The sequence below is a fragment of the Mya arenaria genome, chromosome 8, assembly GCF_026914265.1.
Source record: "Mya arenaria isolate MELC-2E11 chromosome 8, ASM2691426v1".
In the NCBI taxonomy this organism is placed as follows: Eukaryota; Metazoa; Mollusca; class Bivalvia; order Myida; family Myidae; genus Mya; species Mya arenaria.
Window position 1 is genome coordinate 73,543,049 of NC_069129.1, and position 13,308 is coordinate 73,556,356.

At 32.4% G+C, this 13,308-nt stretch overlaps 1 protein-coding gene across 4 annotated transcripts in view; it reads left to right on the forward strand.

Moving 5' to 3' along the window:
• The window catches only part of LOC128242890 (short transient receptor potential channel 7-like), a 279,075-nt gene that overhangs the window by 83,399 nt on the left and 182,368 nt on the right, over positions 1–13,308 (forward strand). Inside the window, exon 1 of one of the 4 annotated variants that reach the window (XM_052960297.1) lies at positions 10,487–10,526. The exons of the other annotated variants lie outside the window; for them this stretch is intronic. Within the exon in view, the coding sequence (XP_052816257.1) occupies positions 10,490–10,526 (37 nt within the window). The 5' untranslated portion in view covers positions 10,487–10,489. Of the gene's footprint in view, positions 1–10,486; positions 10,527–13,308 lie in introns of those variants that run through there. 4 annotated transcript variants of the gene reach the window in all.

The following is a 13,308-nucleotide window of genomic DNA, read 5'->3' on the forward strand; positions in this document are numbered from 1 at the left end:
TCCAGCGGCACAGTTAAGATGGAAAGAATAAATGTCACTGATAAATTTTAGAATTTGAGGCATATCTTGAAAAATGGAAACATCCTTCAAAATAGAGACACTATATACCCATACACTATTGTTATGGGTTATGTGATTTTTTTTAATGAACATCGACTTAAACAGCCGAATAATTTTTCAAATGTCATATTTTTCAAATGTTTTGGGAAGAATTCAGAATATTCGTAACAAATTCTTTAAATGAAGTAAGCTTAAGAAAACTATTTTACAAAACTATAACCTTTTGTGACTAAATGCCAAATAATAAAAAACATTGGTTATCAAATAGATTTCACGATACTCTTAGGAAAATAATTCATCTTTAAAGCAAAATGTTAAGGAAAGATATCAAGTTGCCCCAAGCCAAATATCTTTGTACACGACTAAACAAGAAAACACAAAAACAACAATGAAGAAAAAATCAACACCTACAATAGACGTTGGCAACAATCTTATTCAAGTTTATTGAACTTTTGGAAAACTTATTAGTTTAGTATACAGCAGTATGTTTAATGACTGGTATATTTAAATGAAATATACCCAAAAGACTGTACTTGATAAGATTTATTCTTAATTACGTTAGTAGTTTTTTCCATTCCAAAGTTTACGTTAATATAAGGATCATTATTGACACTTTCATTCTTAATGTTTCAGGCAATGCTTGTTGTTCCTATTTCTGAGTTTGATTCATGTCATTCTCGAGTTCCGTTTTTAAACAGATATCACCCGGATAGTTACCCCGGTAATCTGTGCGACTTAGAGTTTGAATTTTGTAACCATCAGTACGATATAAAATAGACTTTCTTGGCATTTCTGGTAGTCTAGAAGCCATATCACGGTAAAAATAGTCTGAGATCAAAGCATTGTCGCACGTATTGTGTACATAATTGATTTGTTTTCTTATTTTTAGGAGTCATATTTTCTGATGACCTACCTTTTAAATACTTTTTTATCCATAATCAAATTGTTTGACCCGCTATTTGAAGACAAATGGTTTTGGCAGTACAGCAGAAGATTCAACAAAGGAAAATGCCTTCGAGAAATTTCTATCAAGATTTTAGCAATATTTTGTCGTTGTGTTTTTGAACTATTGTCAATTCGGAGCTTACCATTTCCAAGATTTATAGGTGATTCAGTAGATCTCCGTTTTTCTTCGTCATTAAATGTCGAACGTTTTGCTTTAGTGCCCTATATAGTTTTATTGTTTCAGCCTTTCACCGATCTATGTCCATAAACTTATCTGCTGTGATCCACATTAATTCAATGTTCTAGTACATTGTCATATGCTTGTATTACGTACATCATTGTTTAAATGTTACAGACTTTGTCTTCATTTTCTGAAATACTAGTACCCATATGTCATTAGTACATTTTGCCATCGCTATGTTGAATAACAATCTCGTTCGCCATTATTCTTCATGTCATGACACGTTAATTCAATTACCATGTTAACACATCATATTGTAGAGATGTGTATTAATTACCTGATGAAAGATGGACTTACAGTGGCCATGTCATTCAAGTTGTTAAAGAGTTTAACTTTTTAGGTATTATATTTAATTATACTGGTAAGTTAAGCTTAAATAAGGAGCACTTAATAGGTCAAGCCTTTAAAAGGACTCGCTCATAATTTGCCACCATTTTCCCCCGGTAAGGCATCTAAAACACGAATATTATATATATTGTACTCTTTGATACCGCAATTGCAGAAGAAGCACTGGAAGCATAAAATAAATATTCTGCTTTATTGGGGAGGCGAACCGTGGCTGGTAGAGTAAAGGAAAACATAGGAAAACAGACAACAAATACACAAACGTAAGGATAACTTAACCTTTACATTGATTTGCATTACTAACGTATAAGAGCACTGTTGTCAAGTGTGTTTGAAGTTTACAAGAACCAGTTAGATACCAACATCAAAATGTAAATAAGGGTTTAAGTAAGCACACATTTGCAAAGGCTATTCTTTTGCAAGAGAGAAAATACTTGAGTTATTAAATTCAGTTATTTTCAATAAAATGGGTTTGAATATATTCACATATTAGTTGATATAATCCACCAGAACAACTTTTACGAACCCTCTTAGATTATTTATTTATTTCGTATATTATGACACCCATCATTCGCAGTTCTTGTTTAAAAAAAATAAAGCGGATATTGGTTTCCACACAATCTCAAATGTCACAGAGATCCATATACCTTTACTGACCAATAGCTTGGCCGTCCATTGCAGTAGCCATCCTTGTAGGTATAAGTCGGTGCTTTTTCTGTCTGTGTGACCTACCATTTAGTATTGGCAAAAACTCTTGTCATACGTCAATGCTACTCCTGAGGCAATTAAAATTACAAATATTTTACATGAACTCAGCTGATTTCACCGTTCCCTTCTTGAAACAACACGCGAGAATAGTTGTCATGTGTTTTTTAATTGTGATTTAATAAATGGAAACACGACACACTTACGTAGACACTCTCGCGTTGGTATTCCAAAAGTTTGTATTTACTATCCATTTAACTTTAGGGATCGTTTTAACACCAGTTCAAATAACGATTGTTGGAATAAAATTATGTTCATAGTTGGAGAAGGCAGATATGCCTACACATAGTACCTTCGCGCGTTAAATAACAGTGTCATTGATATACTGGGCTTTTCCGTTTCGTAATTTTTAATTTGTTTTTTTTGTTTCAACGTGAGAACGAAGTCGTCTGATAATTTCAATAACAGATCGGTAGAACAAGATTAAGGAAGCAAACGTTTTATCTTTTTAAGACATTTTGCAGCTGTTTCTTATTTGTAGTGAAATGTTTTCTTGCAATTTGTGATTATATTACTTCCAATTAAATTTCTCGCAAATCACGCCATATTTTCCAGATTTAAGATGATACAGCCGCTAGGTGGATACAGTGTTAATGTTTTCCTACACTTAGTATTCTTTTGAATACTTTGAAAGTAATCTTCTTTTTCAGAAACTGTGAATTTGATGCCTGTGGTACTTTAGTGCTTTAAAAGAACCTCTTAGTGAACTTAGCACGGACTTAAGATTATTAAACATGGATAAAAAGAGTTCTAAAGCGTCGTGGCAGTGCGACTCTGTGGGGGACACAGTGTTCTCAGTATCCGAGATAGCTTGGTTAAAAATGAAGACAAAAAGAGCCGCAGAATATGGTAAGATAATGTTTTTGTCAGATTACATTTCATTAGGATTTGAGGACATGTACAGAAATAATCAGTTATGTAATCATCAGCGCAGCCATCAAGATTCGTCGGTTTTCATAAGTCTGTCAAGTTCTTGTGATAGTGAATTTGAGAATGAAATGTATGCGCCTCAAACGACTCAGGAAATAACAAGGGTTATACTAAACAAAATATTTTTATCCGCGAGTTAATGTTGATATAAATATCTTTAATAATTGTTTTGTATGGATATTTTATTGACAGCTAATTGAAGAAGAATTGATTGAAATATTACGATAAAGCTAATATATCAATGTTTTGCAATTATTGAAGGCTCGGACAAGTATGGGATTGAGTATTTATACATTTTTTATAATTCCCTATGAGACCAGATTCCGCTAACAACTCTAATGCAATAACCCCAGTATTTTCCTTTTAAAAAGTATATGGATGTATATGCAATCAGTCTTTGATGTTTTGGGATGTTGTGTGTTAATCATTGAATGACATCCATCAGTTCTTTAGCCTTCTGCCTGAACATGCTCATTGTCATTGTCCGGTTTCTGGGCATGTCATGGTTGCCTACATTTTATCATGATAGATTAACCAGTAGGGTACAGGATCCAGTTGCGCATTTTCGCAACGCTTAACGCGACCTCGTTGTTTACATTTATTTCGCTGGAGTAAGGTTTCGTTTTTGTTTTTTCTCAATTTCTTCAGTTCATGATTTGTTTTCGAATTTTAAACATTAATCTTTATAATTTTCCTTGTGGATCTTGCCTCTGATCGATTTTATTGACAATGGATTTTAAACTTTCAAAATCTACTGCCATGTTAGTGATTTCTGTGATTTAGCAGTAAACTAGGCTTTTTTGAATATAACACAGAGTTGTAACTTTCGAAATTAGAAAGCCTATCAACTATTAAATACCAGAAAGCGGGGCTTTCTTTGTTCACTCACTTTCTTTACGACTGCAAGCACTCTAGCTTTTAGTCCTCTCAACTATGTCAAACAGGAAAGCAGAGCTTTCTGAAAGATTGTTGAAGTTGCAACTTACTATGCCTCACAGGGAAGCTGAGATTTCCAGCAAGGGCATAGCAGTGTAGGCATGAAATGAATGATCGTATAACAACGCTTTTTACCTTAAAAAGTTCAGGTAGGTTAGGTTTGGCAATCAAAATAAAAAGGAAAATAACTTTTAGGTTACAGTCAACAGTTTTACATGGCTGTGGTAAAATTCGTCACATAAGCAAGATATTTAAGACATTAAATATTATCATATTAAATGATTACAAAAACATCGATTCGAAATAGACCGAACATAAGAATCATACGAGAAAATTAAAAATATCACAGCTGACTAGATTTGTTTATCAAAACTATGATTTTACGATGATTCAGACGATGTTCTTATGCATGAACTTACTTTTGGAAACATTGTAAGAACTAATGTCCAAAAATGCAAATAATATTATACAAAAGCGGAATCAAAAAATAAAAATAAAAAAGCAGCGCAAAGCTCATTTACAGCTTAGATATATTTAAGGAAAAGATGACACATACAGCGAAATATGCACTTTAAGAATTTAATTAAATGTAGGATAAATACAGGCATAGGATTCAACATTATAAAAAACTACATTAGTGGAGATTTAGAGGCAAAGGGTTTAATTACTACTAAGCATATCCTATAGCTAAGACAGTATTCACAAATACAATACTATCAATGTAAAACAACATTAAATTTAGAGCAATGTCCATGCAGTTTAATAAGCAAATTAAAGTTTCTTGAGAATAAAGATGCAAATGGTCGAAATATTAATTCTACAAGAAATACAACTGACATAATTAAAACAGATTCCATCGTTACATCGTTACATTTAATACAAGATTTTATTCAACGAGTTCATGAAATTTGTTAGTAAGCGAGCCTCTGCCGAGCTTACTAACAACTTTCATGGACGAGTTTAATAAAATTCTTGAATTAAATGACAACGAGTGTCAGATCTGTTTTATCACATGCTTAAAACGGTGTTTTTATTACCAATTAAGTTCCACTTTCTGAACCGATTGTTTGACAGCCAAAGTACTCAGAGTAGAATGTCAACGATGCGCCATATAAATAGTTCCAAATTAAAATGACAAAAGTAACTAGCAGTTATCAAGTTTTAAAATCTGATAAAGTGCTTAACAAGTCACAAATATAAAAATGTGTAGTAAAATATCCAACAACATGAATAACGAACGATTTTAACCAAAAAACCCTTAATAAGTACACAATTTGGTGACGTCACACTCAGAGTACATGCATTTACGCGGTTTATCTGACCTACATCGGTCTGTCAAGTTTTACTGTGTGCACGGATTTAAAATGGGATGTGTCATGAGATGTCTGTGCTGCGGAATTCGTATTTGTGGTTTCGGTAACCGACAGCTAATTAAATCGGCAAGCAAATGGCATTGATTGCATATTGCTTGTGTTGGTCAAGATGGAGATGTTTGAAATGTTCTTGTGGTGTTTGTCACTATTGTGGCTGTATTTGTTGACTGACTGGATATTTCTGTGACTAGTAATCTGCATTATCTGGTTGGCGGAACATTGTTATCAGAAAATTTTTGTACAAGATGATTTCTGGCACTATGATTCGTTAGCCATTTCTCTCCCGGAAGTCTTACTGCTTCATTATTACGGTAAGTATTTGTTGGCATTTAAACCATTTTGTTTACAAACAATGCGAAGGGATATCTAGGTTGCGTGTGATTAGTCTGACCAATAGAAATGTCTGATAGGTTATCTTACACATGTGTAAAATAAAAATATTCGTAATGGGTATATTACACGGAAAACAAAGGTAAGCATGTGATAAATAATGATGATAATAATAATGATATATTATTAATAATAATAAAGATAATATAATAATAATAATAATAAAAATAATAATAAAAATAATAATAATAATAATAATAATAATAATAATAATAATAATAATAATAATAATAATAATAATAATATAATAGTAATAATAATAATAATAATAATAACATTTGGACATATGAGAACATCTATTCTTATTTCCAATATGGCCTTCAAAGTAAAGGAACAAAAGAAAAAAAAACATTATCCTAGTAGCTTATATAACTATGTACAGCTTTATTTAAAACGGCACATGAAAAACTTGCATTTCGGTCCTGACCAGATGTTTAAAAGTCGTTTGAATTCATTAAAATTTCCGTCTTGTCTAAACTCGTTTGGAAGGATGATCCAAATATGGGCAGTCTCAAAACGAAATGAATACCTTATACGTCCTTAAACATATACAACCTTTTCTCATTGACCGTTTTAATACGGTTATTCCGATTGGGTTACAATATTGTGTTATACAATCTGTGTCTGTTCTCTAGTGACGTTACTTGTCTCATTGAAAGTCTGTTTTCTTGAGGCTATTGTATTTTAGCATTATTTATTTGATAGAGTGTCCGTTGTCTTGAGGTTTAATGTGTCTCATGTGGTGTCTTTGAGACTAAGATCCGTGAGCTTAAACAAGCTCATAGTTTCAATTTAGATATGAGGAATACGTAGGCAGTTTCCATTGTATTATTGGCATACTCTTTGGCGTATGTATTCAGACATCCTAAAACGCTATTAACTGAGGCGTTATGTAAACATGATTAATAGTAAAAGATCACGACAAGTATAACTCAGGCAAATCATTGCCAGGAAACAGGAACATCACTCTATGTTGGAGAATTATGTAGCTCAACGATATTTCTAATTGTACCTAATTGTTTCTCGTTATGTCCTTTTAAACATATCATTAATTTTCAATTTGCAAATAACGATGTAATGTTTATACATTTTATCACACTATGACATTTTATATTATTTACACAGGAAAATGAAGACAAGTGTTTTCTATACACGGTTATAAGATAACATAAGGGGCGAAAATGAGACAAACTTTAAAACGGAAAACGATTTTCATGAAAATGAGTTTTCTTATTTTATGTATATAATATAGCTGACAAATATTCAATGGCAAAACAGTAGTTAGTTAATTGCAAAAACAATAAGAATAAGAACAACATCAACAACAAAAACAATAACAACAACAAAAAAACAAAAAAGCAACAACAGCAACAACAACAATCTCAAGTACAATGACGTTTATGTAATATAACGGTTATTTTCATATCGCAACAACCAATGAAGCAGTATCAGATTACATTGTGAGGGATCCGAATGTTATTTAGGAATTGTATGTTTCTCAACTTAATATTTTAACACAAGTTTAGTCAGTCAAGCACTTTACAGTGAGTTATAAAAGGCAAAATAAATGAATAATTACACTCAAAATTGACTATCAAGAACAGGGGTATATGTCATTTTCAACAAATTACAATTTATTGTTAGAACTTTTAGTTGGAAAACATCCAGGTTTTTTAAGATGCAATTAATTCAAACAAAAAAATAATATACAATAAACAAAACAAAAAACACCAAACAAAAAAATATGGAATGAGAATAAGGAAAATAATAGGTGACAGTTCCCTTAATTCAATAACTCTACCTTTAAAAACATCTCCCTCGAAAGTTGATATGAAATTTATAAAATGATATTGTAATACAGATCCATCCTATACATGTAATTAGTACCATTATTTAGTAGGTTGGTGTTCGTGCTACACAGGCGTGGAATTCCTTATGACACGGTATGGTAAAATATATGTATCGATCATATTGTTTCATTTATGTGTTTAATGCTAGTTTTGATGGAAAACAACCGGTATGAACAAACCATTGTTTAAACTGATAAAAGAGAAAAGAGAATGTTTTAACAAATATTTGGACACACTTAATGGGGTATTTAATTCTATGTTTTAAAACTCGTAGGCTACGTTTTCATAGAATTTTGTATATTAAATTGATTCATAAGTGTGCCTGTTATTAATAAACTGATACTATTTTGCGTAATAAAAAATAATTATCAGGACTATATGTATAGACTGAGGTATTAAACGTCTCCTTAATGGTGTCAAGCCCTTTAAAGTCGATGACGCTGAAACATTGAGATATACAAAGAATGAATATTTGTTTCGTCGGACTGAACTAATCTGTTCCAGAAGTTTATCATTCTTGAATGAATTATGATAATAAAGGATATATGTTAAGCTCATAGTATAGCATGTTAGTGGATGTGGAATTTCTTGCTTTTGTTTTTCATCTGCGAAAAGATAAATGTATTCTTTCGAGGATATTAATATTAGGGTCGAGCCTCTGAACCTCTCATTATTACGTTAGAATCGGAGAGGAAGGTGTGATCAAATAGTTTAAGTTGTAGATCTATAATTGGCGAATATAGGTTAATTGTTCGCTTGTAAAACAGATGAATTGCTTTGTTAGCCTGTTGTGCTAAATAAGCTATGGCAGTTTTAAATTGCCGTATGGGGTAAACTTAACACCTTAGTATTTGAAGCGTTCAACGATTTCGAGCCTGGTGCCGTTCAAGTAGAAATTATAGGTAGGCCAGGAGTGCTTGTTAGATCCAAATATAACTATTTTTTAATTTATTATGTATTTAGTTCTAGTTTCAGAGGTAACACTAGTCTGTCAAGTCATTTAGACATTTTTGAAAAGATTCTTGAGTTTTAGTTAGAATAATCGTATGGTCAGCAAAAAGCATCACAGTGATTTGAAGGAATAATGTTGCATTATTATCGATATAGTTAATATTTAATCCTTCATTTTGAAGATGAGTATATAGCAGGTCAGATCATTAAGGTAAACATAAAATAAAACGGCGGAAAGCTCTTGCCTAAAATTCCACAATTTGGAACATAAAAAGGGGATGTCTGACCTTAAAATTGGACGCCGGATTTTCGTTCTATATGTTGCGTACCATTCTAATAGATTTTATGTCAACTCCTGTATTTATTAATTTTGGAACGAGTGCCGCCATCGGAATTTTATCAAAATAGCATGAAAAGTGGACGTAGTCGACATTTTACCAGGCGATTTTTTAAGACGAATGTAGATTTTCCAAGGCAACTGGATCTGTATGTGAACCTTTTCCTTTTTAAACAGGTAATTAGTTACTGATTGTCCCATATTCAGGGACAAGGCCCGTATCAAGTATTACATTGAATATTCTAATATAAATAGGTAAAAATGTATCATAAGCAGATATCAGCCAGACTACATTTGTTTATACAAGACGCATTGTTGAGGCCATTTCAAGTGGTGGCGCTGTTCCCAAAACGCCAAAGCGGACGTTTTGTGACGGCTATTCGTAAACAACTCGAGCGTAGTATATACCTTGAGGAAGAGATTAGTTCCTATTCATTAGAACTGTTGGGATCTGGGACTTTAAACAAGAGATAATAAAAACCTAGCGTTTTGGAATAACCTTATAACGCTTGAATGTTGTTTGGATGTGGTAATAAAATAAGTGAAACTTGTTTCTTTGTTTTTCATTTTAAATTTGCTTGGATAACGTTACAACAATGATGAGATTTAATCTAGGGAAATAAATACAACTAAACGAACTGTAACATTGCAAACATTGATTGAAATTCAACGGTTGATTGTGAATTGGCAACCCTGTCAGCTGTGCTTAAATTGATTTTGTTATCATTTTGTGTGACATTATATTCATAAATACTCACGGCACTTTATCAAATTAAATATAAATGTCAGAAGGCTAACTTGTCATTAAGTTATTGGAAATGGTCGGCGGTTAATAGATATTAACATTCAACGTTATCAGGATGACTGTACCACATCATAATACAGTACAAATTTTCCGGTGCAATAAAATACATACATCGGAACAGTGAAAATTTGTTTTGAAAGTGTGGTCAACAAGAATATAATTTACATATTTGGAGTGCTCTTAGTTAAACAATATTGATTACAAAATTTTACAGACAATAGGTATAAAACATGAGTATGGTGATTAATGGATGGAAAAACGAGTTACATAACTAATTTTAATTCCTAACCTTAATGCTCTTATAATAGTGTTAGCAATCACTTTTTATATTGTTCAGCACGACATTTATATTATGTCTTAAGGAGGACAAACATTTCTGAACGTTATGATCGCTTTTGGATATTGTGGTTTACATATAAACATATTAAGTTTTTTTCTGAATATTTCACAAATATCTAAAAATTGACAATGGCTATGGAGACCACCAAAACCAAAAGGACTAAATCACGTGACACTATGAGCTCAATTAGTGAACCATTGTTTACCATGGGGGAAATATCAATGCTTAAAATCCGAACCAGGAAACTTCTGCATAATGGTAAGATTTATGTAGCAAGGTGCATATTTCAGTATTTTATCAGTCTGTGTGTTTGGTATGGTTCTATATCGTATATTGTTTTGTATTGTTTGTGTATCGTCGTGTTTAGTGTTGTGCTACGTGGCTATTGTCCTCTGTGCGTTACTGTCCGTCTATGTCCGTCAATGTCTATGTGCGTCAGAGCGTGAATACTATTTATGCGAGTTTGTCTAAATTTATAGAGTGATTGATTGGTTCATAATGCCTTTTCCCCTTTTTCCCGCTTCATTGCACACGCCCTTATTTATATATACACATATATCATTCCGTTCTGAATCATCATCGACGCAAGTCAAGATTGCAATTGTAACAGTTGTTACTATTTATTTAATATTCGCTCTTATCTTTGAGCTGAAATATTCTTACTTATTTAATATTCGCTCTTATCTTTGAGCTGAAATATTCATTCATATTTAATTATTATTTAGACGTGCCTGGTTTCATTCGACAACGTAAATAAATATTCGAACTCCGAAGTTGAGTGGTTTCGTCTTTGCAAACCCACACTACATTTATGTTTACAGATATATCTGATGGTAGATTCGCTCGTAGTTAAGTAAATAATGTTGTGTTTCCTTCCATGCTTTTCGATGAATATGAAGTTTTATCAGTGAAATAATAATCGCGAAAATATCCATTTGTATTTAAATGTTTGAATAGAAACACGAGTAAATAATCCATGGAGAGCTATTATTCCGCAAGCCGGCATAGAAGTGACAGTCAACACAACTGTCGATTAAAACTATGCGCGAGGGGCGTTTCACGGGTAGCCGGTTAGCAAAGGGGTACAACTACAATTCATGATTATCACCCTCCATGATAACCCACATACAATATATGCAATGTTTGTTTTACAAAAAGATAAAACCATGACCTTCGAAAGTGTTTGAAAATGATAATAAAAAGAGCAAACACTTAAGGCTAGAATAAAATGGAAAAGAGAAGCCTACACCACGACACTATATGTAATCATTTCATAGCATACAATCAATTGTACAACATAAAATACATAAAGGTCAAGTAATGCTATTAATTAAAGCTATATAAAGTACTTAATCAAAATCATCACTGAGGCAAAAGTAACCAAAAGGAACTAAATTGTTAATATACTTAATACCTTATAAAGATAATGCACTTCTAGTTAAAATATGAAGTAATGATATAAATAGAATATGCCCAAAATAGAAATCATATCAAAGAGTTGGAAATGAACATTAAGGGTTTCATGACCTTAACTCCAATAATGCTCATAATGCTCGTAATGCCAATAATGGGGATTAAGTGCATTATGAAATTGAAGGGCATTATGTGCACTATGTGCATTACGAACATTAAGTGTATTATTGTCATTATGTGCATTACGAACATTATGTGTATTATGGGCATTACGAACACTTAACATGAGCTTTGTGATTGTTATGGACATTATGAGCAAAATGAGCATTATGGGTACTAACTAGAGGTTAGAACTTTGCAATACCGGGCACTTGCGCGATAACGGCCAAAGGCGTAGTGGCGAGGCGTTAGGAGCACGAAAGCCGAATGTCACGCAATTGCTGGTCTTCGCCATGTATTAACCACTTTAATAAATTATCCAATTGCTTATTTCGTAAGTTAACTTGTGTATGTTTTAAAGTCTACCTCCACAAAGTTCTTTCCTGTCACCTTTAAGCTTGATGAGGATATTTACTCTCAAATTTAGGATACTTTTTGTGAGTCGGAAACGAAGAAAACAACAGTGTGCTGCGAACTCGTTATTCCATCAATTGCATTCTTTGTGAACACTAACAAGTTTACTGTTAGATTGAACATTCCGAAACAAGTCCATCCGAATTTAAATCTGTACGAATTAATTTCACTCTTTTCTTTTCTTGTCTTGAATTTTACAATTAAGTTAAATATAATTGAACTCGTAGCAAGAAGAAAAACTCTCTGCTCTACAATTAAAAAATAACCTCGTACTATCGATGTATAAATGTTTGTACAGTTTACAAAATGTTAGGATACAAGTTTGCAGCCACTTTTGTTTTGTGATTTCAATGTTAATGCTGAATAAAAAACGATGCCCTATTAGTCTACACTGGTTATCGATTACTAACGTTCTTTCTTTAATACGTTCGCTTTTGCCTCCATTTACAACTTGAATAAATTTTCTGTTTGAACAGAAAAACAAATTGTGATTACGTAGTTAAAACTGCACTCCACTAATTTGGCGGTTACCATTTTGATAGAAAAAAAATAATACGAATGTCTCACAAGCGGGCCACAAATCGATAATCGGCACGTGCCGCAGAATTGATAATCGTTGAGCCATGCAAATAATCGCGGAAACCCAGTACACGTGTGTTACTATATATAGCAACATGTGTATTAATGAACATTTATTGACAAAACGATGGCTTAACATGTCTGCCTTTTTATTCATAATGCTCTATAAAAATCATATAATGGCAAACACATAATACTATTTACAAGGATATGAAAGACCCCAGAACATATTATATAACTTTATGATATGCATTAACACAAACATAACGGAATTAAATTGTTCAATATATTCTATGTCCGGGATTTCAAGGAACTTTATATTGCCTCCTTATATCAAACTATAAGCATACTTACCGTCATATCATAGAAGAAGTAACTCAGAGTTAAGTGACTGCATGTTAAAAACCCTCTGTCTGACGGGTAAGTTTTGTCTAAAGTCAATCTTCAAAGGTTTATATGAAAGATAATCAGACAG